Source organism: Oncorhynchus gorbuscha, linkage group LG03, assembly GCF_021184085.1.
Source record: "Oncorhynchus gorbuscha isolate QuinsamMale2020 ecotype Even-year linkage group LG03, OgorEven_v1.0, whole genome shotgun sequence".
Classification (NCBI taxonomy): Eukaryota; Metazoa; Chordata; class Actinopteri; order Salmoniformes; family Salmonidae; genus Oncorhynchus; species Oncorhynchus gorbuscha.
Genome location: NC_060175.1, coordinates 21515478 through 21543469, shown reverse-complemented (window position 1 = coordinate 21543469; position 27992 = coordinate 21515478). Strand labels below are relative to the sequence as shown.

The following is a 27992-nucleotide window of genomic DNA, read 5'->3' as shown; positions in this document are numbered from 1 at the left end:
ATGTATCCTGCCTCTATTGTGTTTTGGAGAAAATGGGGGGTCATGTTTAGCAGTAACTGCATAAAGTTACTGTGAAACCAAGGTAAATAAAAGCCATATTTATCAGTTCCATGCTATGAGCAGTTAGTGCCTTTTTGCTAGGTAGAGCAGTATATGCCTCAAGCACAAATACACAACCATGTATGGCAATGAATCTTGAATGAAAGGGTTTACAAGTGGGACATTTGCTTTGCCCAATGCCAATATGGGTACATGAAAAAAGAAGAGTGGGTGAGTTGGAAAAATAAACGGTTTTATCTTGATGAGATAAGGATAGAACAGGATTTTCAAAGAGCTGAGAATTTTTCTTCCTTTCTGTTTCACTTCTTCCTCCTCCTCACCCACGCTTTCAGACTTCTGACCCCTGGCAGTGGAAAAGACATGGGCTGTGTCTGAAATGGCATCCTATTCCCTATATAGTGCACTGCTTTTGACCAGGGCCCGATATAGGGAATAAGGTTCTATTTGACACAGACAATTTCCTCACGGTAAAGTTACTCTGGAGGAGGCAGTAGGTAACTAAAGAAACACTCACCCTCTCAATCATACACACACGTACACACACCTTTCTAACCCCGCTGTCCGCTGAAGAGCTGAGCTGAGCATGCATACCTGTAGTGGTCTGTGTTCAGTTCATATGGTATAGACATGGTAGTGGTCTGTGTTCAGTTCATATGGTATAGACATGGTAGTGGTCTGTGTTCAGTTCATATGGTATAGACAGGGTAGTGGTCTGTGTTCAGTTCATATGGTATAGACAGGGTAGTGGTCTGTGTTCAGTTCATATGGTATAGACAGGGTAGTGGTCTGTGTTCAGTTCATATGGTATAGACAGGGTAGTGGTCTGTGTTCAGTTCATATGGTATAGACATGGTAGTGGTCTGTGTTCAGTTCATATGGTATAGACATGGTAGTGGTCTGTGTTCAGTTCATATGGTATAGACAGGGTAGTGGTCTGTGTTCAGTTCATATGGTATAGACATGGTAGTGGTCTGTGTTCAGTTCATATGGTATAGACATGGTAGTGGTCTGTGTTCAGTTCATATGGTATAGACATGGTAGTGGTCTGTATTCAGTTCATATGGTATAGACATGGTAGTGGTCTGTGTTCAGTTCATATGGTATAGACATGGTAGTGGTCTGTGTTCAGTTCATATGGTATAGACATGGTAGTGGTCTGTGTTCAGTTCATATGGTATAGACAGGGTAGTGGTCTGTGTTCAGTTCATATGGTATAGACATGGTAGTGGTCTGTGTTCAGTTCATATGGTATAGACAGGGTAGTGGTCTGTGTTCAGTTCATAGGCCTCCTGGGCCATATACAGCGTTCCTCACTAAGTTCCCTGAATTCCTATCGGACCTTGTAGTGATAGCAGATAATATTCAAATTTTAATATTCACATGGAAAAGTCCACAGACCCACTCCAAAAGGCTTTCGGAGCCATCATCGACTCAGTGGGTTTTGTCCAACATGTCTCTGGACCTACTCACTGTCACAGTCATTCTCTGGACCTAGTTTTGTCCCATGGAATAAATGTTGTGGATCTTAATGTTTTTCCTCATAATCCTGGACTATCGGACCACCATTTTATTATGTTTGCAATCGCAACAAATAATCTGCTCAAACCGCTTCCAGACAAAATGGAACGGAAATGGCACCACACCAAACTGGAAGTCTTCCAACTAGCTTGGAAAGACAGTACTGTGCAGTATCGAAGAGCCCTCACTGCTGCTTGATCATCCTATTTTTCCAACTTAATTTAGGAAAGTAAGAACAATCCTTAATGTATTTTTGATACTGTCGCAAAGCTAACTAAAAAGCAGCATTCCCCAAGAGAGAATGGCTTTCACTTCAGCAGTAATAAATTAATGAACTTCTTTGAGGAAAAGTTCATGATTATTAGAAAGCAAATTACGGACTCCTCTTTAAATCTGCATATTCCTTCAAAGCTCAGTTGTCCTGAACTCTGCCAGGTCCTGAACTCTGCCAGGACCTAGGATCAAGAGAGACACTCAAGTGTTTTAGTACTATATCTCTTGACACAATGATGAAAATAATCATGGCTTCTAAACCTTCAAGCTGCATACTGGACCCTATTCCAACTAAACTACTGAAAGAGCTACTTCCTGTGCTTGGCCCTCCTATGTTGAAAATAATAAACGGCTCTCTATCCACCGGATGTGTACCAAACTCATTAAAAGTGGCAGTAATAAAGCCTCTCTTGAAAAAGCCAAACCTTGACCCAGAAAATATAAATAACTATCGGCCTATATCGAATCTTCCATTCATCTCAATATTTAAAAAAAAAAGCTGTTGCACGGCAACTCACTGCCTTCCTGAAGACACAATGTGTATGAAATGCTTCAGCCTGTTTTAGACCCCAGTGTGGCACTGAGACTGCACTTGTGAAGGTGGTAAATTACCTTTTAATGGCGTCAGACCGAGGCTCTGCATCTGTCCTCGTGCTCCTACACCTTAGTGCTGCTTTTGATACCATCGATCAACACATTCTTTTGGAGAGATTGGAAACCCAAATTGGTCTCCACGGACAAGTTCTGGCCTGGTTTAGATCTTATCTGTCGGAAAGATATCAGTTTGTCTCTGTGAATGGTTTGTCCTCTGACAAATCAACTGTAAATGTCAGTGTTCCTCAAGTTTCCGTTTTAGGACCACTATTGTTTTCACTATATATTTTACCTCTTGGGGATGTCATTCGAAAACATAATGTTAACTTTCACTGCTATGCGGAAGACACACAACTGTACATTTCAATGAAACACGGTGAAGCCCCAAAATTGCCCTCGCTAGAAGCCTGTGTTTCAGACATAAGGAAGTGGGTGGCTGCAAACTTTCTACTTTTAAACTCGGACAAAACAGAGATGCTTGTTCTAGGTCCCAAGAAACAAAGATATGTTCTGTTGAATCTGACAATTCATCTTAATGGTTGTACAGTCGTCTGAAATAAAACTGTGAAGGACCTTGGCGTTACTCTAGATCCTGATCTCTCTTTTGACAAACATATCAAGACTGTTTCAAGGACAGCTTTTTACAATCTACATAACATTGCAAAAATCTGAAACTTTCTGTCCAAAAATGATGCAGAAAAATGTATCCATGCTTTTGTTACTTCTAGGTTAGACTACTGCAATGCTCTACTTTCTGGCTACCCGGATAAAGCACTAAATAAACTTCAGTTAGTGCTAAATACAGCTGCTAGAATCCTGACGAGAACCAAAAAATTTGATCATATTACTCCAGTGCTAGCCTCCCTACACTGGCTTCCTGTTAAGGCAAGGGCTGATTTCAAGGTTTTACTGCTAACCTACAAAGCATTACATGGGCTTGCTCCTACCTATATTTCCGAATTGGTCCTGCCGTACATACCTACATGTATGCTATGGTCACAAGACGCAGGCCTCCTAATTGTTCCCAGAATTTCTAAGCAAACAGCTGGAGGCAGGGCTTTCTCCTATAGAGCTCCATTTTTATGGAATGGTCTGCCTACCCATGTGAGAGAAGCAGACTCCGTCTCAACCTTTAAGTCTGTGTGAAGGTGAATGGAAAGGCTCTGGAGCAACGAACCGCCCTTGCTGTCTCTGCCTGGCCAGTTCCCCTCTCTCCACAGGGATTCTCTGCCTCTAACCCTATTACAGGGGCTGAATCACTGGCTTACTGGTGCTCTTCCATGCCGTCCCTAGGAGGGGTGCGTCACTTGTTTGGGTTGAGTCACTGACGTGATCTTCCTGTCTGGGTTGCCCCCCCCCCTTGGTTGTGCCGGGTCGGAGGTCTGTGTGGGCAATACTCGGCCTTGTCTCAGGAAGGTAAGTTGGTGGTTGAAGATATCCCTCTAGTGGTGTGGGGGCTGTGCTTTGGCAAAGTGGGTGGGGTTATATCCTTCCTGTTTGGCCCTGTCCGGGGGTATCATCGGATGGGGCCACAGTGTCTCCTGACCCCTCCTGTCTCAGCCTCCAGTATTTATGCTGCAGTAGTTTGTGTCGGGGAGCTAGGGTCAGTCTGTTATATCTGGAGTACTTTTCCTGTCTTATCCGGTGTCCTGTGTGAATTTAAGTATGCTCTCTCTAATTCTCTCTTTCTTTCTCTTTCTATCTCTCGGAGGACCTGAGCCCTAGGATGTCTCAGGACTACCTGGCATGATGACTCCTTGCTGTCCCCAGGCCACCTGGCCGTGCTACTGCTCCAGTTTCAACTGTCCTGCCTGCGGCTATGGAACCCTGACCTGTTCACCGGACGTGCTACCTGTCCCAGTCCTGCTGTTTTCAACTCTCTAGAGACAGCAGGAGCGGTAGAGATACTCTTCATGATTGGCAATGAAAGGCCAACTGACATTTACTCCTGAGGTGCTGACTTGCTGCACCTTCGACAACTACTGTGATTATTATTATTTGACCATGCTGGTCATCTATGAACATTTGAACATCTTGGCCATGTTCTGTTATAATCTCCACCCGACACAGCCAGAAGAGGACTGGCCACCCCTCATAGCCTGGTTCCTTTCTAGGTTTCTTCCTAGGTTTTGGCCTTTCTATGGAGTTTTTCCTAGCCACCGTGCTTCTACACCTGCATTGCTTGCTTTTGGGGGTTTTAGGCTGGGTTTCTGTACAGCACTTTGAGATATCAGCTGATGTAAGAAGGGCTATATAAATACATTTGATTTGATATGGAAAGATATGGTAGTGGTCTGTGGTCAGTTCATATGTAATAGACATGGTAGTGGTCTGTGGTCAGTTCATATGGAATAGACATGGTAGTGGTCTGTGTTCAGTTCATATGGTAGTGTCTGCCGCTTATGCAAGGTTTAGGATGCAAACTGGTGAGGGCCCAAAAAGGTGACATTTCTTTTTATGTTGCACTGAAACATGCAAAACATTCCTGCTAGGAGGAGATGTAGGTTTTTAAATAATTAAAAAACAAATAATATGATCTACATGATCAGTCATGAGAAAAAACAATACACTAATATTGCAGTTAGCCATGACAGCCTTTATAATAGAACACTTGTGACCACACACACATCTAAATATGGCACTTGGGGAAAAAAAAAACATCTTAAAGTAGAAACAGAATGAAACAAACAGGCATTCTATTTTTGCTCTATTATAGTGGCCACTATAGTAGACATCGATCAAGTGCACAAGGCTACATGAGTGCAAAAATAACATTCACCGAGTAAAAAATTCAATAATCCCCCCTCCCTCACACACACACACACACACACGTATTACTGTCAAGTTCAACACAAGAAAAACAATATCTTTGGACTACAGTGCAGGTTATTACATTGTACACTTCCTGCCTGTTGACATCTGTTCTACAATGTGCCAGTAGCAGAGCATGAGACCCTTTGCTGGCATAATTGATCTCTCAGGCAGAGTACACCTGGCAAACCTCTTTTATCCACTGTATTGAATAATAATAATAATATATATGCCATTTAGCAGACGCTTTTATCCAAAGCAACTTACAGTCATGTGTGCATACATTTTACGTATGGGTGGTCCCGGGGATCGAACCCACTACCCTGGCGTTACAAGCGCCATGCTCTACCAACTGAGCTACAGAAGGAACAAGTGAGAAAGAGGCAAGTGTGTTCCTTTCACCTCTATACTGTCATCCAGCTTAGAAACAGAATAAACTCAAATAATTCTGTATTTATTTCAGATGTATCTGTTATATTTTAAACAATAAGGCACGTTGGTGGTTTGTGGTATATGGCCAATATACCATGGCTAAGGGCTGTATCCAGGCACTCCACATTGTGTCGTGCATAAGAACAGCCCTAAGCCATGGTATATTGTGCATTTACCATAAACCCCTGAGGTGCCGTATAGCTTAAATATAACTCAGATACATGCGCATGTGAGGTTTCAAATAATAATGTTACTACTACTAGCTTGCTCTCTCCCTGCTTCTCCTGAACATGTTTATCTGATAGAGCTAGTTGTTATTGTTCTTACTTGCTCTTCCAAAGCAGGCTTTTCTCCTCCTCGCTAGTCTTCAGATGCTGTGGCTGTAATATGGACATTGCATTTGAACAAATAGTAACACACTTCGAAAAAGGATTCCAAAAGGGTTCTTCAGCTGTCCCCATAGTATGACCCTTTTTGGTACCAGGTAGAACCCTTTCCACAGAGGGTTCTACATGGAACCCAAAAGGAACCCAAAATGGTTCTACCTGGAACGAAAAGGGTTACCAACAAGGGTTCTTCAAAAGGGTTCTTCCTATGGGGACAGCTGAATAACTTTAAGTTCTAGATAGCATATAGAATTGAGGTCAGGGCTTTGTGATGGCCACTCAAATACCTTGACTTTGTTGTCCTTAAGCCATTTCGCAACAACTTTGGAAGTATGCTTGGGATCGTTGTCCATTTGGAAGACCCATTTGCAACCAAGCTTTAACTTCCTGACTGATGTCTTGAGATGTTGCTTCAATATATCCACATAATGTTTCAATCTTCATGATGCCATCTATTTTGTTAAGTGCACCCGTCCCACCTGCAGCAAAGCAAAGCACCCCCACAACATGATGCTGCCACTCAAGGTATTGGAGTGGCCATCACAAACCCCTGACCTCAATCCTATAGAACATTTGTGGGCAGAACTGAAAAAGTGTGTGCGAGCAAGGAGGCCTAAAAACCTGACTCAGTTACACCAGCTCTGTCAGGAGAAATGGGCCAAAATTCGCTCAACTTATTGTGGGAAGCTTGTGGAAGGCTACCTGAAACGTTTGACCCAAGTTAAACAATTTAAAGGCAATGTTACCAAATACTTATTCAGTGTATGTAAACTTCTGACCCACTGGGAATGTGATGAAAGAAAAGCAAGCTGAAATAAATAATTCTCTCTACTATTATTCTGACATTTCACATTCTTAAAATAAAGTGGCGATCCTAACTGACCTAAGACAGGGAATTTGTACTCTGATTAAATGTCAGGAATTGTGAAAAACAGAGTTTAAATGTATTTGGCTAAGGTGTATGTAAAACTTCCGACTTCATGTGTCATGTTGCTGCCAGGTCTCTCTCTTGACGGAGGTGAGAGGAAAGGAGAGACGAGGAGAGGTGTCACGACTTCCGCCAAAGTCGGTTCCTCTCCTTCTCGGGCGACGTTCGGCGGTCGACGTCACCGGTATTCTAGCCATCGCCGATCCACCTTTCATTTTCCATTTGTTTTGTCTTGTTTTCCGTCACACCTGGTTTACATTCATTATACCTCATTACTTACTTTATTTCATTTTTATTTTATTTATTTTTACCCCTTTTTCTCCCCAATTTCGTGGTATCCAATTGTTGTAGTAGCTACTATCTTGTCTCATCGCTACAACTCCCGTACGGGCTCGGGAGAGACGAAGGTTGAAAGTCATGCGTCCTCCGATACACAACCCAACCAGCCGTACTGCTTCTTAACACAGCGCGCATCCAACCCGGAAGCCAGCCGCACCAATGTGTTGGAGGGTACACCGTGCACCTGGCAACCTTGGTTAGCGAACACTGTGCCCGGCCCGCCACAGGAGTCGCTGGTGCGCGATGAGACAAGGACATCCCTACCGACCAAGCCCTCCCTAACCCGGACGACGCTAGGCCAATTGTGCGTCGCCCCACGGACCTCCCGGTCGCGGTCGGTTACAGAGCCTGGGCGCGAACCCAGGGACTGTGATGGCACAGCTGGCGCTGCAGTACAGCGCCCTTAACCACTGCGCCACCCGGGAGGCCCATTCCCTCATTACTTGTCTTGTATTTAACCCTCTGTTCCTCCCATGTCTGTGTGTGAAATTGCTTGTTGTAAAGTGCTTCTGCACTCTGACTGGTTCGCGACGGGTTATTTTGTACCCATATTTTGTTGTTCTGGGTGCCGTTGGTTTTGCTTATTAAACTGCTCCGGTTATTACCCAGTTCTGCTCTCCTATGCCTGACTACCCTGCAGCCAGTCACGCACCCCTTACAAGAGGAAGAGCAGAGAGAAGAGAAATGAAAAAACAAAAAGTGACGAGATCAGTTGAGAAGAACAATGATTTATCATATGTCTGCAGCACTAATAACTTCTCTTTTGTCTCTGTCATTCTGGCCTGTAGACACCCACGGCCAGCCCGTGGATTAGCCACAGCAATTAAAATAGAAATCATAGCTTTCTGCTTTCTGTCACAACAAAAACGCTACGCAGGCCTTGTTTTGTCGCTCACATCTTCTTCAAAGGCCAGTAGTCAGTACTCTGCTCGGCAGCCAGCCACCACTTCCAGGGTGGGAGAAGGAGATGGAAATGAGGGAAGAGAGAATTAAAATAGAATTGTTTGTGACAGTGAGTCACTGAAGATGGGCTGAGCAGAGTAGAGCAGAGCAGCTGGTTGTGAAGCAGCACAAATCACCCAGTTCCTCTCTTTCTTTGTCTCTCTCTCTTCAGGAATAATTATGTTCACCTAAGACCTGTTCAAAGAAACACTAGCACTATAAAGGCTTGGCAAAAACTGTCCTTAAAAGTCTTCCTGGCGGTGTGCCATCTCCGCAATAGAATCTGTATTAATGGGCCAAATGAATTGAGTTGAGCTAGGCTCCTGGTTACATCAAATACAAATCTATGAAATTTATTATTTTCTTATTAGAAAACCGCAAGCATTTCGTTCTACATTGGGCAAAGTGATGGATATCTCAGTTGTAATCACAATGGACTCTACTACTGCTCTGTTTCTATGACAGAAATAAACACTGTTATTATAGTGTTGAGTGGTCATTATGGTGATTGTCACGGCCGTTGAAAGAAGCGGACCAAGGTGCAGCGTTGTGAGCGTACATGTTCTCTTTATTAGAAAAAGACCCAGAACAAAACAATAAACACTACAAAACAAACTGTGAAGCTTCAGGCTATGTGCCATAAACAAAGTCAACTTCCCACAAAGACAGGTGGGAAAAAGGGCTACCTAAGTATGGTTCTCAATCAGAGACAACGATAAACAGCTGTCCCTGATTGAGAACCCTACCTAGCCAAAACATAGAAATACAGATAATAGAACATAGAATACCCACCCCAAAATCCCACCCTGACCAAACCAAATAGAGACAAAAAAAGAATCTCTAAGGTCAGGGCGTGACCCCCCCCCCCAAAGGTGCGGACTCCGGCCTCAAAACCTGAACCTATAGGGGAGGGTCTGGGTAAGCATTTATCCGCGGTGGCGGCTCAGGTGCGGGACGCAGACCCCGCTCCACCACTGGCTCACCCCACTTTGGTGGCACCTCTGGTGTGGGGGACGGCCCTGGACTGGAGACCATCGCTGGGGGCTCCCGGACTGGAGACCATTGCTGGGGACTGGAGACACTGTCACTGGAGGCTCCGGACTGGGGACCGTCGTTGTAGGCTTCGTGGCATGACTCTTCATTGGAGGCTTCGTGCCATGGATCATCACTGAAGGCTTCTTGCCATGGATCATCACTGGAGGCTTCGTGCCATGGATCATCACTGGAGGCTTCTTGCCGTGGATCATCACTGGAGGCTTCGTGCCAAGGATCATCACTGGAGGCTTCTTGCCATGGATCATCACTGGAGGATTCGTGCCATGGATCATCACTGCAGGATTTTTGCCATGGATCATGACTGGAGGCTTCGTGCCATGGATCATCACTGGAGGATTTGTGCCATGGATCATCACTGCAGGCTTTTTGCCATGGATCATCACTGGAGGCTTCTTGCCATGGGTCATCACTGGAGGCTTCTTGCCATGGATCATCACTGGAGGCTTCTTGCCATGGATCATCACTGGAGGCTTCTTGCCATGGATCATCACTGGAGGCTTCGTGCCATGGATCATCACTGGAGGCTTCTTGACATGGATAATCACTGGAGTGGAGAGAGGACAGGAGGCCTGGCTCTGGGGAAAGGCACAGGACTCACCAGGCTGGGGAGAAATTACAGGAGGCTTTGTCCTTGGCAGAGGCACCGGATACACTGGGCCGTGGAGGCACATTGGCGGTCTCACATTGTGCCCCTCCCCCCAAAAATGTATGGGGGTAACCTCTCGTGCCTGCTTCGATGGTTAGCCTCCTCATATTCCTCAGCCTGCCTCCAGGGTCCTTTCCTGTCCAGGATTTCCTCCCAAGTCCATGAATCTTGAACACGCTGCTCCTCCTTACCACGCTGCTTGGTCCGTTTGTGGTGGGAAGTTCTGTCATGACCGTTGAAAGAAGCGGACCAAGGTGCAGCGTGGCGAGCGTACATGTTCTCTTTATTAGAAAAAATATGCCGATCAAAACAAACACTACAACACAAACCGTGAAGCTTAAGGCTATGTGCCATAAACAAAGTCAACTTCTCACAAAGACAGGTGGGAAAAAGGGCTACCTACAGTGGGGCAAAAAAGTATTTAGTCAGCCACCAATTGTGCAAGTTCTCCCACTTAAAAAGATGAGAGAGGCCTGTAATTTTCATTTTAGGTACACTTCAACTATGACAGACAAAATGAGAAAAAAAATCCAGAAAATCACATTGTAGGATTTTTTATGAATTTATTTGCAAATTATGGCGGAAAATAAGTATTTGGTCACCTACAAACAAGCAAGATTTCTGGCTCTCACAGACCTGTAACTTCTTCTTTAAGAGGCTCCTCTGTCCTCCACTTGTTACCTGTATTAATGGCACCTGTTTGAACTTGTTATCAGTATAAAAGACACCTGTCCACAACCTCAAACAGTCACACTCCAAACTCCACTATGGCTAAGACCAAAGAGCTGTCAAAGGACACCAGAAACAAAATTGTAGACCTGCACCAGGCTGGGAAGACTGAATCTGCAATAGGTAAGCAGTTTGATTTGAAGAAATCAACTGTGGGAGCAATTATTAGGAAATGGAAGACATACAAGACCACTGATAATCTCCCTCAATCTGGGGCTCCGTGCAAGATCTCACCCCGTGGGGTCAAAATGATCACAAGAACGGTGAGCAAAAATCCCAGAACCACACGGGCGGACTTAGTGAATGACCTGCAGAGAGCTGGGATCAAAGTAACAAAGCCTACCATCAGTAACACACTACGCCGCCAGGGACTCAAATCCTGCAGTGCCGGACGTGTCCCCCTGCTTAAGCCAGTACATGTCCAGGCCCATCTGAAGTTTGCTAGAGAGCATTTGGGTGATCCAGAAGAAGATTGGGAGAATGTCATATGGTCAGATGAAACCAATATATAACTTTTTGGTAAAAACTCAACTCGTTGTGTTTGGAGGACAAATAATGCTGAGTTGCATCCAAAGAACACCATACCTACTGTGAAGCATGGGGGTGGAAACATCATGCTTTGGGGCTGTTTTCTGCAAAGGGACCAGGACGACTGATCCGTGTAAAGGAAAGAATGAATGGGGCCATGTATCGTGAGATTTTGAGTGAAAACCTCCTTCCATCAGCAAGGGCATTGAAGATGAAACGTGGCTGGGTCTTGAGATAAACTTTTGTTATTGACCAAATACTTATTTTCCACCATAATTTGCAAATAAATTCATTAAAAATCCTACAATGTGATTTTCTGGATTTACTTTTTTTGTCTGTCATAGTTTAAGTGTACCTATGATGAAAATTACAGGCCTCTCTCATCTTTTTAAGTGGGAGAACATGCACAATTGGTGGCTGACTAAATACTTTTTTGCCCCACTGTAAGTATGGTTCTCAATCAGAGACAACGATAGACAGCTGTCCCTGACTGAGAACCCTACCCGGCCAAAACATATAAATATAAATAATAGAAAATAGAATACACACCCCAAATCACACCCTGACCAAACAAAATAGAGACATAAAAAGGATATCTAAGGTCAGGGCGTGACAGTGATACTGAACATCATTGATAAGTGTTCATCTCATGGCAATCAGTATTTGCATTTTATACTTTTCAACTGAACTGTCTTCCTAACAAACAACAACAGTTTTGGAAAAGGGTTAGATATAAGAGTATTAAAAGTTGTTTTGGGATATTTCACTGTTTAAAACAAATTGTTATGCTTATAACAAAGGCTTGTAGAATGGAATCCCATGTGCTCCTTAGAAAGCCCAAACCTCAGGCATCAAACACACAGGTATTAAACCAAAGGGCACAAATCCATGGAAGGTATAGCAGCGCTTCTCAGCCAGTGAATAGCACTCTGTTGACAGGGCTAGGGTTAGGGCCAGTGAATAACACTCTGTTGACAGGGTTAGGGCCAGTGAATAACACTCTGTTGACAGGGTTAGAGCCAGTGAATAACACTCTGTTGACAGGGTTAGGGCCAGTGAATAACACTCTGTTGACAGGGTTAGGGCCAGTGAATAACTCTCTGTTGACAGGGTTAGGGCCAGTGAATAACACTCTGTTGACAGGGTTAGGGCCAGTGAATAACACTCTGTTGACAGGGTTAGGGCCAGTGAATAACACTCTGTTGAAAGGGTTAGGGCCAGTGAATAACACTCTGTTGACAGGGTTAGGGCCAGTGAATAACACTCTGTTGACAGGGTTAGGGCCAGTGAATAACACTCTGTTGACAGGGTTAGGGCCAGTGAATAACACTCTGTTGACAGGGTTAGGGCCAGTGAATAACACTCTGTTGACAGGGTTAGGGCCAGTGAATAACACTCTGTTGACAGGGTTAGGGCCAGTGAATAACACTCTGTTGACAGGGTTAGGGCCAGTGAATAACACTCTGTTGACAGGGTTAGGGCCAGTGAATAACACTCTGTTGACAGGGTTAGGGCCAGTGAATAACACTCTGTTGACAGGGTTAGAGCCAGTGAATAACACTCTGTTGACAGGGTTAGGGTTAGGGCCAGTGAATAACACTCTGTTGACAGGGTTAGGGCCAGTGAATAACACTCTGTTGACAGGGTTAGGGCCAGTGAATAACACTCTGTTGAAAGGGTTAGGGCCAGTGAATAACACTCTGTTGACAGGGTTAGGGCCAGTGAATAACACTCTGTTGACAGGGTTAGGGCCAGTGAATAACACTCTGTTGACAGGGCTAGGGTTAGGGCCAGTGAATAACACTCTGTTGACAGGGTTATGGCCAGTGAATAACACTCTGTTGACAGGGTTAGGGCCAGTGAATAACACTCTGTTGACAGGGTTAGGGTTAGGGCCAGTGAATAGCACTCTGTTGACAGGGTTAGGGCCAGTGAATAACACTCTGTTGACAGGGTTAGGGTTAGGGCCAGTGAATAGCACTCTGTTGACAGGGTTAGAGTTAGGGCCAGTGAATAACACTCTGTTGACAGGGTTAGGGTTAGGGCCAGTGAATAGCACTCTGTTGACATGGTTAGGGTTAGGGCCAGTGAATAGCACTCTGTTGACAGGGTTAGAGTTAGGGCCAGTGAATAACACTCTGTTGACAGGGTTAGGGTTAGGGCCAGTGAATAGCACTCTGTTGACAGGGTTAGGGTTAGGGCCAGTGAATAGCACTCTGTTGACAGGGTTAGAGTTAGGGCCAGTGAATAACACTCTGTTGACAGGGTTAGGGCCAGTGAATAACACTCTGTTGACAGGGTTAGGGCCAGTGAATAACACTCTGTTGACAGGGTTAGGGCCAGTGAATAACACTCTGTTGACAGGGTTAGGGCCAGTGAATAACACTCTGTTGACAGGGTTAGGGCCAGTGAATAACACTCTGTTGACAGGGTTAGGGCCAGTGAATAACACTCTGTTGACAGGGTTAGGGCCAGTGAATAACACTCTGTTGACAGGGTTAGGGCCAGTGAATAACACTCTGTTGACAGGGTTAGAGCCAGTGAATAACACTCTGTTGACAGGGTTAGGGTTAGGGCCAGTGAATAACACTCTGTTGACAGGGTTAGGGCCAGTGAATAACACTCTGTTGACAGGGTTAGGGCCAGTGAATAACACTCTGTTGAAAGGGTTAGGGCCAGTGAATAACACTCTGTTGACAGGGTTAGGGCCAGTGAATAACACTCTGTTGACAGGGTTAGGGCCAGTGAATAACACTCTGTTGACAGGGCTAGGGTTAGGGCCAGTGAATAACACTCTGTTGACAGGGTTATGGCCAGTGAATAACACTCTGTTGACAGGGTTAGGGCCAGTGAATAACACTCTGTTGACAGGGTTAGGGTTAGGGCCAGTGAATAGCACTCTGTTGACAGGGTTAGGGCCAGTGAATAACACTCTGTTGACAGGGTTAGGGTTAGGGCCAGTGAATAGCACTCTGTTGACAGGGTTAGAGTTAGGGCCAGTGAATAACACTCTGTTGACAGGGTTAGGGTTAGGGCCAGTGAATAGCACTCTGTTGACAGGGTTAGGGTTAGGGCCAGTGAATAGCACTCTGGTTTAGGTCTTATCTGTCGGAAAGATATCAGTTTGTCTCTGTGAATGGTTTGTCCTCTGACAAATCAACTGTACATTTCGGTGTTCCTCAAGGTTCTGTTTTAGGACCACTATTGTTTTCACTATATATTTTACCTCTTGGGGATGTTATTCGAAAACATAATGTAAACTTTCACTGCTATGCGGATGACACACAGCTGTACATTTCAATGAAACATGGTGAAGCACCAAAATTGCCCTCGCTAGAAGCATGTGTTTCAGACATAAGGAAGTGGATGGCTGCAAACTTTCTACTATTAAACTCGGACAAAACAGAGATGCTTGTTCTAGGTCCCAAGAAACAAAGAGATCTTCTGTTGAATCTGACAATTAATCTTAATGGTTGTACAGTCGTCTCAAATAAAACTGTGAAGGACCTCGGCGTTACTCTGGACCCTGATCTCTCTTTTGAAGAACATATCAAGACCATTTCGAGGACAGCTTTTTTCCATCTACGTAACATTGCAAAAATCAGAAACTTTCTGTCCAAAAATGATGCAGAAAAATTAATCCATGCTTTTGTCACTTCTAGGTTAGACTACTGCAATGCTCTATTTTCCGGCTACCCGGATAAAGCACTAAATAAACTTCAGTTAGTGCTAAATACGGCTGCTAGAATCCTGACTAGAACCAAAAAATTTGATCATATTACTCCAGTGCTAGCCTCTCTACACTGGCTTCCTGTCAAAGCAAGGGCTGATTTCAAGGTTTTACTGCTAACCTACAAAGCATTACATGGGCTTGCTCCTACCTACCTCTCTGATTTGGTCCTGCCGTACATACCTATACGTACGCTACGGTCACAAGACGCAGGCCTCCTAATTGTCCCTAGAATTTCTAAGCAAACAGCTGGAGGCAGGGCTTTCTCCTATAGAGCTCCATTTTTATGGAACGGTCTGCCTACCCATGTCAGAGACGCAAACTCGGTCTCGACCTTTAAGTCTTTACTGAAGACTCATCTCTTCAGTGGGTCATATGATTGAGTGTAGTCTGGCCCAGGAGTGGGAAGGTGAACGGAAAGGCTCTGGAGCAACGAACCGCCCTTGCTGTCTCTGCCTGGCCGGTTCCCCTTTTTCCACTGGGATTCTCTGCCTCTAACCCTGTTACGGGGGCTGAGTCACTGGCTTGCTGGGGCTCTCTCGTGCCGTCCCTGGGGGGGGATGCGTCACCTGGGTGGGTCGATTCACTGTTGTGGTCGGCCTGTCTGGGTTCCCCCCACCCCTTGGGTTGTACCGTGTCGGAGATCTTTGTGGGCTATACTAACCTTGTCTCAGGATGGTAAGTTGGTGGTTGAAGATTTCCCTCTAGTGGTGTGGGGGCTGTGCTTTGGCAAAGTGGGTGTGGTTATATCCTTCCTGTTTGTCCCTGTCCGGGGGTGTCCTCGGATGGGGCCACAGTGTCTCCTGACCCCTCCTGTCTCAGCCTCCAGTATTTATGCTGCAGTAGTTTATGTGTCGGGGGGCTAGGATCAGTTTGTTTATCTGGAGTACTTCTCCTGTCCTATTCGGTGTCCTGTGTAAATCTAAGTGTGCGTTCTCTAATTCTCTCCTTCTCTCTTTCTTTCTCTCTCTCGGAGGACCTGAGCCCTAGAACCATGCCCCAGGACTACCTGACATGATGACTCCTTGCTGTCCCCAGTCCACCTGGCCATGCTGCTGCTCCAGTTTCAACTGGCCTGGGCCCTAGGACCATGTCCCAGGACTACCTGACATGAGGACTCCTTGCTGTCCCCAGTCCACCTGGCCATGCTCCTGCTCCAGTTTCAACTGTTCTGCCTTACTATTATTCAACCATGCTGGTCATTTATGAACATTTGAACATCTTGGCCACGTTCTTTTATAATCTCCACCTGGCACAGCCAGAAGAGGACTGGCCACCCCACATATGCTCTCTCTAATTCTCTCTTTCTTTCTCTCTCTCGGAGGACCTGAGCCCTAGGACCGTGCCCCAGGACTACCTGACATGATGGCTCCTTGCTGTCCCCAGTCCATCTGACTGTGCTGCTGCTCCAGTTTCAACTGTTCTGCCTTATTATTATTTGACCATGCTGGTCATTTATGAACATTTGAACATCTTGGTCATGTTCTGTTATAATCTCTACCCGGCACAGCCAGAAGAGGACTGGCCACCCCACATAGCCCGGTTCCTCTCTAGGTTTCTTCCTAGGTTTTGGCCTTTCTAGGGAGTTTTTCCTAGCCACCGTGCTTTTACACCTGCATTGTTTGCTGTTTGGGGTTTTAGGCTGGGTTTCTGTACAGCACTTTGAGATATCAGCTGATGTACGAAGGGCTATATAAATAAATTTGATTTGATTTGATTTTGATTTGATTTGATTTGTTGACAGGGTTAGAGTTAGGGCCAGTCTAAACCACTCACGTATACCAAATACCAATGTCACTGACGATCAAATGATCAGCATTGCTTACCTACAGGTCAACAGTGCAACTGCAGAAGGTCTACAGCTATTGACAGTATACTATATAAAACAACAGCTATATTCTCAGTCATTACAAATGAAACTACTTAGTGTATACTCTCAGTGCAGACACAGGGCCTAGCTGCTACATTCAGCACACAGAGCTTCTCTCAGAAGAGACAAAGATTCTGTCACAAATGGCACCCTATTCCATAGTGTACTTCGTTTTACCTAGCCCTATGGGCTCTGATCAAAACTAGTGCACTATATAGGGACAGGGTGCCATTTGAGGTGAACACACAGACAGAGCTGACCTCAGAACAGACACTGGGTTGTTCTCACTAATGACTCTTCATGTGAGGCCTTTTAACTGTGAATTATTCGAATCTATACTTAATATACAGTATATTGAACTAAATGGACAGGCAATGAGTGTTTCCTTTATGAACATGGTAGGTGGCAGTGAATTCAATATGTCAGCAGTAGAGGCAGATAGTGCTGGAATTGCATCCTAAATGGCACCCTTTTCCCTTATAGTACACTACTTTAGACCAGGGCCCATAGTCATACTGTAGTTGAGTGCCACAACTTATAGAATTGGTTAATTGGTTTTACTTGATGATATATACCTGGGGCAATTGACATTCAGGAGAATGGACATTTACAGAATGTTCAGACATAAATCAAATCAAAGTTTATTTGTCACGTGCGCCGAATACAACAGTGAACAGTGAAATGTTTACTTACAGACTCTAACCAACAGTGCAAAAAGGTATTAGGTGTACAAAAGGTAACTAAAGAAAAAAAACAACAGTAAAAAGACTGAAAAATAACAGTAGAGAGGCTATAACAGTAGAGAGGCTATAACAGTAACGAGGCTATAACAGTAACGAGGCTATAACAGTAGAGAGGCTATAACAGTAGAGAGGCTATAACAGTAACGAGGCTATAACTGTAGAGAGGCTATAACAGTAGAGAGGCTATAACAGTAATGAGGCTATAACAGTAGAGAGGCTATAACAGTAGAGAGGCTATAACAGTAGAGAGGCTATAACAGTAACGAGGCTATAACAGTAGAGAGGCTATAACAGTAACGAGGCTATAACAGTAGAGAGGCTATAACAGTAACGAGGCTATAACAGTAGAGAGGCTATAACAGTAGAGAGGCTATAACAGTAGAGAGGCTATAACAGTAACGAGGCTATAACAGTAGAGAGGCTATAACAGTAGCGAGGCTATAACAGTAGCGAGGCTATAACAGTAGCGAGGCTATAACAGTAACGAGGCTATAACAGTAGCGAGGCTATAACAGTAGCGAGGCTATAACAGTAGTGAGGCTATAACAGTAGCGAGGCTATAACAGTAACGAGGCTATAACAGTAGCGAGGCTATAACAGTAGCGAGGCTATATACAGTAGCGAGGCTATAACAGTAGAGAGGCTATAACTGTAGAAAAGGCCCATGGAGTTGGTGGAATACTCCTTTAATTCATTGCCATTTACTCAGCTGGGCCAGGGGCGCTTTAATTAGGTCAGGTGGAAATGTCCGACAGATCTCAACTCCATAAAAGGAGGAAATTGCCATCGCCTGATCTCGCTGCTTTCTCTTCCTTAATTCCATCTCATCCAGAAGTTCTGTGCGTCCATGAATCCACGTAAGTCCACCGACTCTGTTACCTTTCATGTTACCTTTCTGAATTATCAGTGGCGATCGGGAGAGTGGGCCATTCAGTTACTGTTCATAGTTATTACCGCGGAGCGCGGCTTGGAGCGTATCTTCAAACATATTGTGTAATGTGAATTGTCAATGATCACGGCCCTACGGATCCTCATAGGCCAATTATGCAATCGATATGGTTCATGTGTATTGAAATTAATTATATGTACACGAAGACAATTGAAAGAGTGAAATGAGAAATGTCATTGTTTGCTAACTGACTTTGATCATGGAGATTATAGATTGTATAATTTGTAAGTCGCTCTGGATAAGAGCGTCTGCTAAATGACTTAAATGTAAATGTACATGTATAACCATTCACTGTTTGTATTCTTTCATGATTTATGATAAATAGTTATGAGCCTAAATGACTCGCGGATGATTACTATTGACTTCTTAATGAACTGGACTGTTGAATTCCTTAACTTATGTTAATAATGACTGATATGATTTGATCTTTGATTATGAATTTGATTGTATACATGTTATTTGTTTCCTTTGTGATGCAGCACAGACTACTCAGTAAATATACCACTTTATGGTTAAAGGAATTCCTGCCTCAGTCTCATCCATTCCTCTGTCACCTGACACGTGACCACCTGTTCACCTTCACTGTAAGTCATCCTACCTGTCCAGCTACCCACACAGATTCCAATAATCTTTCAATGGTCCTTTGAGCCGGATGATGACTGAACCAAAGACAGGTGAAAAGGAAATGGAGGCGGAGAGGGAAGAATTGTCTCCACTGGAAGGAAGAAGCGAGGGGGAGAGAGCAGCTGAGGGAAAGGTCTTGGAACAAAGGAAATATCCAGGAGCTAAGCCTAAAGCAACAAAGGCTTCATCCTCAACCACCAGCAACACCAGAAGAACCAGGCAAGCACCTGGTTATCTTAAGGATTATGTGGTCGAGTTTCCGACATCAAAGGGCAAGCCCACCAGAGCTCAAAGTGTTGATGGATCAACTATACGTTTCAACCATCCCCTCTGAGCCAAGGACCGGAAACTGCTTTGGAGCAGGAAAGTGGTCTATGTGAAGAACCTATGGAGGAGGTAACTCCTACTGCACAGGTCGACCAGCTTCCAGAGGCAGGCTCCGCTCACCCCTTAACTAATGGGAAATCGTCTAAGCACTCTAGACGGAGTGGGAGTTAAACCAGTGGATACCCCTTTGGAAGTGGCCATGGCAGCCACCATTCACTAGCCCTCAGCGAGTAACAGACCGCTGTCCTACAAGAGAGGATGAAAGTATTAGCTTTGGAGGAAATTGAGCGTCAGATTGAGGAGGAACGACAGGCTGACGAACGATGTCACCAATTGGATGTGTAGGCCCGTAGAGCTCTACAGGAAAGGGAATTCATTGCCAAGGACCTGGCACAGCAGCGACGGCACCGTCAAGCTAGAAGGGAATTAGAGGAGGCACAGATGGTCTCATCATTCCTGGAGAGGAACGAACAGGGAGTTGACCTGACCACTGCCTTTCTTTCCCAATCTGCCCCTCTGGTACCCTCTGGTACAGCATGGCACACAGTCCTCGGAGGCTCCGGGGTCAACAGCCAACACGGAGCACGGGAGACGGGCCGCTCCGCCAACGCCCTCTATGCCAGTGACACAAGTTAGCATTCCTCCATCTGGACAAAGTATCACTCCTTCGCCTTTCCACCAATTACCAACCAAGGCAAATCGTTCCTTTCGTCCAGGGCCAGGCCAGTCATCAAACAGGTCGGAGGGCTCTCGCCCAATTCCGGCTGCCACAAATGGAGGGTCTGGGACAGTAGGGGACAGGCCCAATGAGGCCACAGTGGGCTCATCAGAAGTCCTGGGTTTATCCTTCACGCAAACAGAAGAGGGAGCCAACATTATGAAACTCCTAGTAGCCTCAGCCTATGGAATTCCCAGACCCAAACTGCCATACTTTGAAAATGGAAAGGAGAGTGAATTTGTCATTTTGGAAATGGCATTGGAGAGTCTACTGGGTATTCACGGTCATCTGTCAGAACGCTACAAATACCAAGTACTAATGGATCATTTGCGGTTTCCCAGTGCATACAGGCTGGCCCAATCCTTTATGCCCTCCGCAACACCATACACTGCAGCTCTCCAGGCCCTGAAGGCGAGATATGGTGAGCCACGTCAGCTGGTCCAGAATGAACTAAAAAACATCCTGAACACGTCTCCAATTAAAATGGGAGACCATGCTGCCTTCCAAGAATTCTACCTGGCTGTCCAATCCCTGGCCTCGACGCTCCAATCCGTTGAAGGAGAAGATGGGAACGAGCTGAAATGTGGCTCCCACGTGGACAGCCTTCTTAGCAAACTTCCACTGTACCTCAGAGACAGTTTCATTGAACATTGTTTGAATAAGGGCATCCTGAAAGAGGGCTCGAGAAGCACCTATGCTCTCAGAGACCTGGCCGCATGGTTGGAGGTGAAGGCAAAGGCGAAGAGCATCGCTCACCAGGCCACAATCTCCGCCATAGCCACAGGGGGAAGGAAGGAGTTTGAACACCAGGAGGGACAGAAAAGGCCAAATCCCACTACCATGTACTTAAATAGTGAGGCCGGGAAGAACCCGGGAAGAAGACTCCTCTCAAGAGCAAGAACATCAAATTCCAGAGTAAAAATGCCCCAGAGTAAAAAAGCTCACTCAAACTCAATTGAAGGCCTGGATCACTTCAGGCGAGTGATGCTACAAGTGTGCCCGTAGCCATAAGGTGGAGACCTGCACATTGAGGAAACCCTGCAACCGCTGTAAAGAAATCCATCTCACCGTGTTGCATGGTGAGATTCCCCATGCAAAGAAGGAGCCGAGTATGCTCATGGTAGGAGCTGCAAAGGAGCTGTATCTCGACCAGCAGAACCGGTCTCCAAGGGTCATGTTGAAGGTGGTTAAGGTCACTCTGCAAAGTGAAGGGAGAAGCATTGATACATTCGCCGTTCTAGATGATGGGTCAGAAAGAACAATCATTCTCACAGCGGCCACCCGTCAGCTTAACCTGGAAGGGACCCCCGAGACCCTTAATCTCAGAACGGTGCGACATGATGTTATCCAAATGAAAGGCTCTGCTGTAACCTTTAGCATTTCACCTTCATGAAACAGGGACGTGGCCTATAACATCACCAATGCCTTCACGGCAGATGGCTTGAATCTCGCAGAGCACTCCTGCCCGTTAAGTGTTCTACAGAAACAATATCCTCATCTACGAGGATTGCCTCTTCCTAACCTGGCCAGAGTAGCACCACTTATCCTGATTGGGTCAGACCACCCACATCTCGTCACCCCGACTGAGCCTATACGAGCTGGACCAGAAGGAGGACCCATTGCTGTCCATACATCCTTGGGTTGGGCTGTGCAAGGTCCATCCCATCTACTTCTCTCCACCCAAGCTGTACAGTTACAGTAAGTCCTCTTCACCAGAAGCAATCCAGATGCAGCCACTGACCTCCTTCGGAATGTTGAGATGCTCTGGAAGATGGACACCTTCTCCAACCGGAAGCTACAGGAGGTCACTCGCTCGAAAAATGACACCTATGCATTAGACCTCCTGGAGAAGAGCACCATCACCACTGAAATGGATGGCGTTCACAGGTATGCAACCCCACTGTTACGGGTGCCCAACCATCCTCTGGAAACCACGACACGGGCTGTACTCTCACTACTGCGTGGAACGGAGCGACGCCTGGTGAAGAATCCTGAGCTTGCAGAAGTTCATAACCGAGAGATTCATAGCCTTGTGAAGGCAGGCTATGTCACTGAAGTGACAGCTCATGAAGAGGGAAACGCACTCCGTGAATCCTGGTATCTCCCTCACCATGTTATCCAGCAACATGGTGGGAAGTATAGACTTGTCTTCAACTGTTCATTCCAAGCTGATGGTCAAAGCCTGAATGACTGTCTACTCCCCGGACCAACCTTAGGTCCTTCCTTGCTCGGTGTCCTTCTCCGGTTCCGGCAGCACTCTACAGCCATCAGTGGAGACATCAAAGCCATGTTTCATCAGATTCGTTTACTGCCTTCCGACACCACACTGCTCCGGTTCATAAGGCGAGATATGGAACGAGATGCAGAGCCCACTATCTATGAATGGCAGGTACTCCCATTTGGCACCACCTGCAGTCCTTGCTGTGCCATATACGCTCTGCAGAGACACGCACGGGAGCATCCAGACAGTGACCCAGAAGTATTGGATTCAGTGGAAAATGCCTTCTATGTGGATAACTGCTTACAGAGCATCCCATCCACGGCTGAAGCGAAATCACTCCTTGATAAAGTACGGAATCTCCTGTCCAAAGGGGGATTTGAGGTCCGACAGTGGGCTAGTAACAGAGCGGAGGTTATCCAGCACCTCCCGCCACAAGCTAGGTCCAGTAGCAGTGAACTATGGCTAACGCAGTCTGGTGCTAACCCAGAAGAGCCCACTCTAGGACTGAGGTGGAGCTGCATACCGGATACCCTGGGGTATAAGCACCGCTCATCCCCGAGTACCGAAACCCCCACTCTGCGCACCATCTATCGGACCTTGGCCAGTCAATACAATCCCCTTGGGTATATCCTGCCATACACAACACGGGCCAAAGTCTTAGTCCAGGACCTGTGGCAGACCAAGAGGGACTGGGATGAACCAATCCACCCGGCTGACCTAGTAGAACGATGGATCTGTTGGGAAACTGAGTTAACGAAGCTCTCTGATGTCCAAATGCCAAGATGTTATGTACCATCCTGTGCTGACCAACCGGGATCATTCCTGGAACTGCATGTGTTCTGTGACGCTTCGGAGCGAGCTTATGGGGCGGTTTCCTATCTTAGAGTGGAGGATAAGGCAGGCCACACCCATGTCTCCTTTGTCATGGCCAGGTCCAGGGTCGCACCCAAGAAGCAGTTGTCAATGCCTAGGCTGGAACTCAGTGCTGCCCTTTACCAGCTATCAACACAGATTCGAATAATCTTTCAATAACAGTAGCGAGGCTATATACAGTAGCGAGGCTATATACAGTAGCGAGGCTATATACAGTAGCGAGGCTATATACAGGCACCGGTTATTCGGGCTGATTGAGGTAGTATGTACATGTAGATAATGTATGGTGTAGATCAAATATGACTGTCAGATAGACATATACAGAATAGGAGATTGTGTGTGCTCTATTCATTCAATTTATATCTATGCAATTGCAGATACAGCCCTGCCATTAGTTGAAGGCAGCCAATCCAATAGTTTTAAAGTGTCACTTCCTAAGAAATAGTTTTAAAAAGGGGGATCTGTATTCAAATATTATCCCAGGTCTGCTGCATACTGCAATCTATCTATGCTCCCGTGTGCTTTATCCACCCTCATCATGTCTGATGAAGACCAATGGGGAAAACGTTGTCAATAAAGCTTAGATGTAAAGACAGCGAGTCCATGGCTCAGTCACCACACATGGCCAGTGGTCCAAATGGCCCCCATATTCCTTCCTATATTCCCTGTGGGCCCTGGTCAAAAGTAGTGGACCACAAAGGGAATAGGGTGCTATTGAGACAGCGCCAGCATCTATCTGTTCCCTTTGGATTTGGGTCTCCCTGTTTAAGGCAGTTGTCAGGAATATGAGGCTACGATAGCAGTGAGCCTTTAAACCACCTACTGGGTTTTTAAATGAGACATCACAGTGGGTTTCTATCTTCTCTCTCCCTCTCTCTTCTCTCTCCAGAGAGACAGCGACACACATCTATGTTGCAGTCTCACACCAATTCATTTGCATGGGCTATTGGCTGAGATACACTATATGTCCAAAAGTATGTGGACACCTGATCGAATATCTCATTCCAAAATCATGGCCATTAATATAGAGTTGGTCCCCACTCTGCTGCTATACCAGCCTCCGCTCTTCGGGGAGGACTTTCCACTAGATGTTGGAACATTGCTACAGGGACTTGCTTCCATCAGCCACAAGAGCATTAGTGAGGTCGGGCACTGATGTTGGGTGATTAGGCCTGGCTCGCAGTCGGCATTCCAATTCATCCAAAAAGTGTTTGATAGGGTTGAGGTCAGGGCTCTGTGCAGGCCAGTCAAGTTCTTCCCACAACGATCTCTACAAACCATTTCTGTATGGACCTTGCTTTGTGCACGGGGGCATTGTCATGCTTAAACAGGAAAGGGCCTTCCCAAACGGTGTCCAGTTGGAAGCACATAATTGTCTAGAATATCATTGTATGCTGTAGCGTTAAGATTTCCCTACACTGGAACTAAGTGGCCATGAAAAACAGCCCCAGCCTCCACCAAACTTTACAGTTGGAACAATGCATTCGGGCAGTTAGGGTTCTCCTGGCATCCGCCAAACTAAGATTCATCCGTCGGACTGTCAGATGGTGAAGCATGATTCAACACTTCAGAGAATGTGTTTCCACTGCTCCAGAGTTCAATGGCAGCCAGCTTTACACCACTCCAGCCAATGCTTGGCATTGCAGATGGTGATTTTAGGATTGTGTACGGCTGCTCGGGCCATGGTAACCTATTTCATGAAACACCCGACGAACAGTTATTGTGCTGACATTGCTTCCAGGGGCAGTTTGGAACTTGGTAGTGAGTGTTGCAGCCGAGGACAGACGATTGTTACGCGCTACGTGCTTCTGCACTTGGTCTCGTTCTGTGAGCTTCTGTGGCCTATCACTTTGCGGCTGAGCTGTTGTTGCTCTTAGACGTTTCCACTTCACAATAACAGCACTTACAGTTGGCCGGGGCAGCTCTAGCAGGGCAAACATTTTACAAACTGACTTGTTGGAAAGGTAGCATCCTATGACCGTGCCACGTACAGGCCATTCTACTGCCAATGTTTGTCCATGGAGATGGCATGGCTGTGTGCTCGATTTTATACACCAGTCAGCAACGAGTGTAGCTGACATAGCAGAATCCACTCATTTGAAGGGGTGTCCATATACCTTTGTATATACAGTGTATCATCATAAAACATAACTGGAGAAAATGCAGAGCGAACAGAACCAAGCGTCAACCCATCTGTGCTCGTCACCGCTTGGTGATGTGAGATACCACCACCATCCAGCAAGTTGGAAAGACACTGACATGTGAGGAATCAATATTATATTACACATGTAAAAATAGAACCTGAGTGACAAATCCTTGTCACTCATTGTCATGCCAAACGGACAAGAATAGTCTTACATACATACTGTAACACACAGAAAATACACAACCTTCACACTATACAACAGAGAACCTTTTTCAGCAGACATACAGGCTGTCAGAGGTAAGCTACACATTGGATGAGGTTACGTCCTAATTGGCACCCTATTCACTATATAGAGCTCTAGTCAAAAGTAGTGCACTATGTAGGGAGTAGGGTGCCATTTGGGACGATAACACAGTAAAAGCAGGCAGCTGTATGTGAGTATTCTGGTCTCCTCAGTTTGACATCCAGTCACACCGATGCTAGGGACCATCCATCTGTAGGTAATCTACACATACAAACTCACCACAGACAGGTCTTCATCTCAGCATTCTGTGTGTGTGTGTTACAATTGAATAATGAGTTGCAAATTAATATTAATAGCAAACACCATAGGAGGCTACACTGTACAACTTACTAAAGGCCACGTGGGGAGGGAAAGCACTATTCTTCACGTGGGGCATATGATTCATTAAAATTTGGCGTTGTTGTAACATTAACATTAATCATGAATGTAGCTTGTAAACTCGAGTTTGCACAATCCACTTCATTGTCTCGTTCGTGGTAAAATATTGATGTTTCATAAACGATATGGTGTTCCAACAGCACATGCGACCATTTACAATGTGTGGCGATACAAATGATTCAGAGGCTACCGGGAACACACGTTGGCTCCCTATGCTTCCATCCCCTCACCCCGCCTCTATAGAATATTAGCCTAATAAACGTTGTTCTTTTTCTATTGGAATAATCTCGATAGGCTATGTGATGATGGATAGTATGCTATGTTTTAAACTCGAGTGAGTAACGGTCGCCTATTAGACGGGCAATTATCAGGCGACTTTGGTCATTGGTGGGAAATAGTAATTGGTCTCATAGATAGCCCATTATTGATATTCTCTGAATCTACGTCACGTGAGAAGGCCACTACGGTCACAGCAGTTGTTTATTTTTATTTTTATTTTACCTTTATTTAACCAGGCAAGTCAGTTAAGAACACATTCTTATTTTCAATGACGGCCTGGGAACAGTGGGTTAACTGCCTGTTCAGGGGCAGAACGACAGATTTGTACCATGTCAGCTCGGGGGTTTGAACTCGCAACCTTCCGGTTACTAGTCCAACGCTCTAACCACTAGGCAACCTTGCCGCCCCGCGGGCGTCACAAGTCACGCCCATCGTGGAATCAAAGCGTACAAATGAATGGAATTGCTTATCAGCTAAATACAGGTACATATTTGAGATGATATCGCTCGTAAAGTAAACGTAAAATAACATGAACAAGGTGTTTCGGTCCATTTTTACAAAGAGATGGCCCCTCTAGTCTAGCTACAATCTGATGGCCCACACTCACCATGCGAGAGCGGGCGTGGAATCTTCATCAATGAAAATGTTCAGTTTGGTGGCTACAATACGCACGCTGTAAATTACACAGTTTAGAGCTGTGGCCATTCAAGATTTAAAATGTCTACTTCCCCTTTATAGCTTATACAATAGCCTTTATCTTACCCGCCTGTTAACGTGAGGCTTTTGCTATTGTATGCATGCATCACATTTGTAAATGTAGCCTATATTCTAAACATACCCTACATTGTAACCAAAATATTAAAACTAGGAATCATCAGGAATCATCCGTATGTGTTACGGCGATATTGTAAATTGATCATTAAAACATCAGCTGTATTTTCTCCCCATTCTGAAAAACGGTCACTATAGGCTAGGCTACATGACATCCGCCACGATAAATAAATATCCTCGAAATGGAAACACTGTCGTTTTATTGTCACGGTTCTGCAGAGAACTGTCCTAGATTGTAGCCTACCTGTTAATCCCCGGGCCGGGTCCGGCCCCTGTACCTCCTGTTGGCGCACCATTGCTGGGCTTGATGAGCTGTCCAGAGCCCGCTGGTGCTGAAATGGAAGATGGAGCACTCGCAGAAGGAACAGTGGAGCCGGGCTGTCCTGGCTGGCCCTCTCCCTCGATGCTGCCTTCATTTCCCATCGTCTCGGGAGATGATTAGGAGGAGAGAAACGATGTAGCAGAGGTTTCTACAGTTAGAATAAAAACTCATAGACAACTCAACGCTGCTCTCCTTCCGCCATCATCACCTGCAATTCAGTTTCCTGCACGGAGCTCGCGCACTGGCAGAAAGGGTAGGACGCGTGCTGACGCAAACGGGAGAGCGCTCGTACGGGCGCGTGCCCTAAATCCTAATTTGTCTCGGCTGCCTAAATAGATCCTAGTAGGAGGCGTAGGGGTCACGCAATGCCCGAGGAGGGGGCAAGACACTTGAACCCACCGAACCACTAGGAAAACTGACCTTTTTCCAATATAC

At 45.7% G+C, this 27992-nt stretch overlaps 1 protein-coding gene across 1 annotated transcript in view; it reads right to left on the bottom strand.

The window, feature by feature from the left end:
* LOC124027970 (protein bassoon-like) overlaps positions 1–27753 on the bottom strand; it is a 170991-nt gene extending 143238 nt beyond the window's left edge. The window contains 1 exon segment of the mRNA XM_046340159.1: positions 27480–27753. Within this exon segment, the coding sequence (XP_046196115.1) occupies positions 27480–27658 (179 nt within the window). The 5' untranslated portion in view covers positions 27659–27753.
* Positions 27754–27992: the final 239 nt, after the last annotated feature.